The sequence below is a fragment of the Antrostomus carolinensis genome, unplaced genomic scaffold (genome assembly GCF_000700745.2).
Source record: "Antrostomus carolinensis isolate BGI_N321 unplaced genomic scaffold, ASM70074v2 scaffold16972, whole genome shotgun sequence".
Lineage (NCBI taxonomy): Eukaryota > Metazoa > Chordata > Aves > Caprimulgiformes > Caprimulgidae > Antrostomus > Antrostomus carolinensis.
The window spans coordinates 1-3,524 of record NW_010301748.1 but is presented as its reverse complement, the minus strand read 5'-3'; the positions used below and the strand labels follow the sequence as shown (position 1 = coordinate 3,524).

Here is a 3,524-nt window from a genome sequence, read left to right as displayed (position 1 = left end):
AGCTTTGGGAAAACAGAAAAGTAACGGTGGCAGGTGGTGTGGCAGTTTCAGTCAGTGATCTCCCAGCCTCCCTGTGTTTTTTCTCTGTGCTTTATTTAGTGGTGTGATAGTTTAACTTAGCTGGCAGCCAGGGAATCGGGGAGAGAATTGAGGGGGGTAAAGGTAAGGAGACTTGTAGGTTGAGATAAGAACAATTTAATAATTAGAGGAAAATAACATTAAAATAGTAAGAATAATAAGAACAATAATGATATCAACTATATATATGTATGGGTGATGCAGAGTACAATTGCTCACCACCCCCTGATAATGATCCCAACAAGGAGCCCTGAAACTGAAATCTCAATCCCGGAAAAGTGAGAGAATCCCCCCCTTTCCGGTCAATCCCAGTTAATACACTAAACATGGCGTAATATGATCTGGAATATCTTATTGGCACATCCAACTGTCAATTCTGGGTTTTACTAACTACTACACCTTTTTCTCCACTTCCCCCTTCCAGTCCTCTCTTCTTGGAAACTGCCCAAGCACAGTCTCCTTGTAGTTGCCAACATTGTTTTCATAACAGTTTCCACTGAAACCAAAAAAACAGTGCTTTCTAGCTACTAAGGAGAAAATTAATGATATCCTAGCAAAAACCAGGACAAGTAGTAACATAGCACTTCTGTCTTCCTGAGACCACAGCATGACAGGAAAAAGATCAGCCTCCGTTTACCCCACACATTCAAATCAGATGATGTTCATGGCGTTATAACGGTGGCAGACAGGATTAAAAGTGTTACAAGCTGTAAGGAATCGTCTTTCCTGTAAGTAACTGTCCCCTTGCAGTGTGATTCCTCTGGGACACTCCTGGCTGTGAAGTCCCCAGGGCTGTTCTTTGAGCCTGACAACTGCAGGAGACCTCCAGCTGGTGGGAACCCCTCCCTGACGTTAGTCAGAGGCTCTCAAGCGAAGTGAACAGTGCTGCTTTGTGAAGTTCAAGAACTCCTTCCCTGCAGTGCTTGCCGTGCAGCACTGCAGCAGGGCCCCAAGCCCAGGATGCAGGGCTCTCAGGCTTGGCTCAGGCTGCAGCGTGCCTGGGGAGTTGTTAGCACAGGCGTGTGTGGGAGAATGCATCAGCGGCTGAAGCGGCTGCAGAGACACGTGAATCTGAAGCTGGGTATCCAAGTAGAGGTGGCAGTGGAGCTAGGGACCAGCTCCTAGCTCTGGGAAGAGCTGTGTCCCCTTGGTTTGGTTGTCAGAGCATCCAGGGGAAGCTTTGTAGGGATGGCTGGGTCCCTTCGGTGGCTGATGTCTGGGAAGGGGAGGACAGTGCTGTGCTGGCTTGTAGTGCACCTTGGCCATGCCACGTCACACAAGTGGGACAGGGTCTCGGTGGGATGGGGGCGGGGAGTGGGGCTGGAGCAAAAGCTCCTCTGTGCCCTCTGGAGAGGGTTTGTGTGGACACCACTGACCCAGCCCGGTGCGTGGGACCCCAGGAGCTTTCACACACACAGCTGGGCTGGTACCTCTCCTCGATGTGCTTCTCTGTGCTAACAGGGGGGAGAGGAGCAGGAGAACTGCACTCTGCAGTTTGAAGGTCATCTGCCAGCTACAGAGGGAGACCAAGCTCTCGGCAAGGCAGGCGTGAGGGTGTGCTGCTCTGAGGTCTGCACAGGCTCTTGCTGGCTGGGAGAGCCGGGGCTGGGCTGGGGGACAGGGACAGGGACAGTGGCAGTGGTGGCAGTGGCAGGCATCCAGGACAGCAGCGCTCATTAATGCTCCAGCTCTGCTTGAAGAACAGAGCACTCTGCTTTGCTTTGGCTTCTTTTCCCTCCTCTAAGGTTTAGCTGAAGGCCTCATGGATAACATGCAAATCAGGGCTCTCATTTGCATACTTTATTCATGAATGATATTATGGTTCCCTTTGGATCCGCACTGTCTCTGTGGGTGCCAGCCAGCCCTTCCTCCAGGAGCAGGTCTCTTGTCTCTGTCCCACGGCCAGGGACAGGCACGTTTGCTCCTGCCACGGCAGCCTGCTGTGCCAAAGGGGATGAGGGGTGACAAACCCGTCCCTGGCTCTGGGAGCACGGTGTCCTCACTCCTCCTCCCCTCTCCCTGCCAGGTTTGTATGTCATCGCCATCGCCGTCGCCTTGGAGGTGTCAGTGGGGAAGACCAACACTGTGATGGCTCTAAATAACTCTGATGTCCTGCTGCCCTGCACCTTCCTCACCTGCATAGGCTTTCAGGACCTGGTCTTCACGTGGTATTTCAACTCGACAGAAATGGTGGGTGCCTCTCTGGGCTTTTCCTCTGTTTCCCCAGCAAGTCCTTTCACACTTTCCCAGTGCAGACCAGCACTGCAGTTCTCATGGGGTTCCCTTTCTCCTCTTGCAGGATGCCCTCCCTCTGAGTGTCTCCAGCTCTGGGGGGACAGGGCTGTGCAAACAGGGTGACTCAAATACCCTGGCACATCTGTGCTTTTGGCACAAAGCTGTTCTGAATTTTGTGCAGCCCAGAGGCTCATTTCTTTTAATAAATTGGTCATAAATTGGCTGCTCAGGTGCAAGGCTGCGCTTTGGGCAAAATACAGTTAATTTTCTCCTCCCGCACTTGCTGTGAAATACTAAAGGTATAGATTTGCTTCCTGCTGGGAATATTCTGCTCTTCAACTCCATAGCAGGAGGGCTGGATCAGAGCAGGTCTGTCCGTGGAGGCTGGCCAGCCCTGCGTGGCCCTAGAGCAAAGGGACTCTGCCCTGGGGTTCTCCTGTCTCGTGCGTGGTCTGTGGCATTGCTGCGGGGCAAGTCACATTGATCACTTGTGTCAGGTCCCTGTCTACAGCCATTCCTGCGTTAATGGGGTGTGCCAGGACGCTTGGCCGTGTGTATCTGTGCGTGCAGAGGTGGGCAAGGCGCCGGCAGGAGAACTGGAGCCTTTCCCTCACCGGGGGTTGTCAGGAGCCCAGCTGACCCCCCCGTGTCCTGCATCCCTGCCTCTGCAGATTTACCATGGGAAGATAAAGAGCAAATCCTCGGAGCCCTACCTTGTGGGACGCAACCCACGGGTCGAGTTTGTTGGCTCAACGACTGGGAAGGACAACAACATCTCCATCGTCCTGAGAAACGTGGAGTTCAGTGATGCTGGGAAATACACCTGCCACGTCAAGAACCCCAAGGAGAAGAACGCGGAGCACAATGCCACCATCTTCCTCACAGTGGTCCAGAAGAGTAAGTGCTGGCCAGGGCTTCCCTGCCCTTTTTTTTCTGGGGCAGTGGGGATGCAGGCCCACGGTGACCCCACCTTGGCTTATGGTTGTGGTGGTGCATGGTGGGGTGTCCTGGCTTCTCGGAGGTAGTTGCCATCCCTGAAGGGCAAGGCTTGGCCTCATGCCCCTCTCTGCTGTGAGCCAGCGGTTGGTGGAGGGGGTCACTGCTTTTTTGGGGGGGCCATGCAGCCAGGAGCTCCCTGCTCCCCTCCTGAGGCCCCTCAGCACCTTCTCTCCTGCAGTGGTGGAGACAGACAACACTGTGACGCTCATCAT

The 3,524-nt window shown here is 53.6% G+C and overlaps 1 protein-coding gene across 1 annotated transcript in view; it reads left to right on the top strand.

Annotated features, from left to right (window-relative positions):
- Positions 1-3,519, top strand: part of SCN4B (sodium voltage-gated channel beta subunit 4) — a gene marked incomplete at both ends in the record, with an annotated part of 4,304 nt that extends 785 nt beyond the window's left edge. Inside the window, 4 exon segments of the mRNA XM_029083925.1 lie at positions 2,068-2,081; positions 2,084-2,268; positions 2,985-3,210; positions 3,491-3,519. Of these exon segments, the coding sequence (XP_028939758.1) occupies positions 2,068-2,081; positions 2,084-2,268; positions 2,985-3,210; positions 3,491-3,519 (454 nt within the window).
- Between the last annotated feature and the right edge of the window lie 5 nt (positions 3,520-3,524).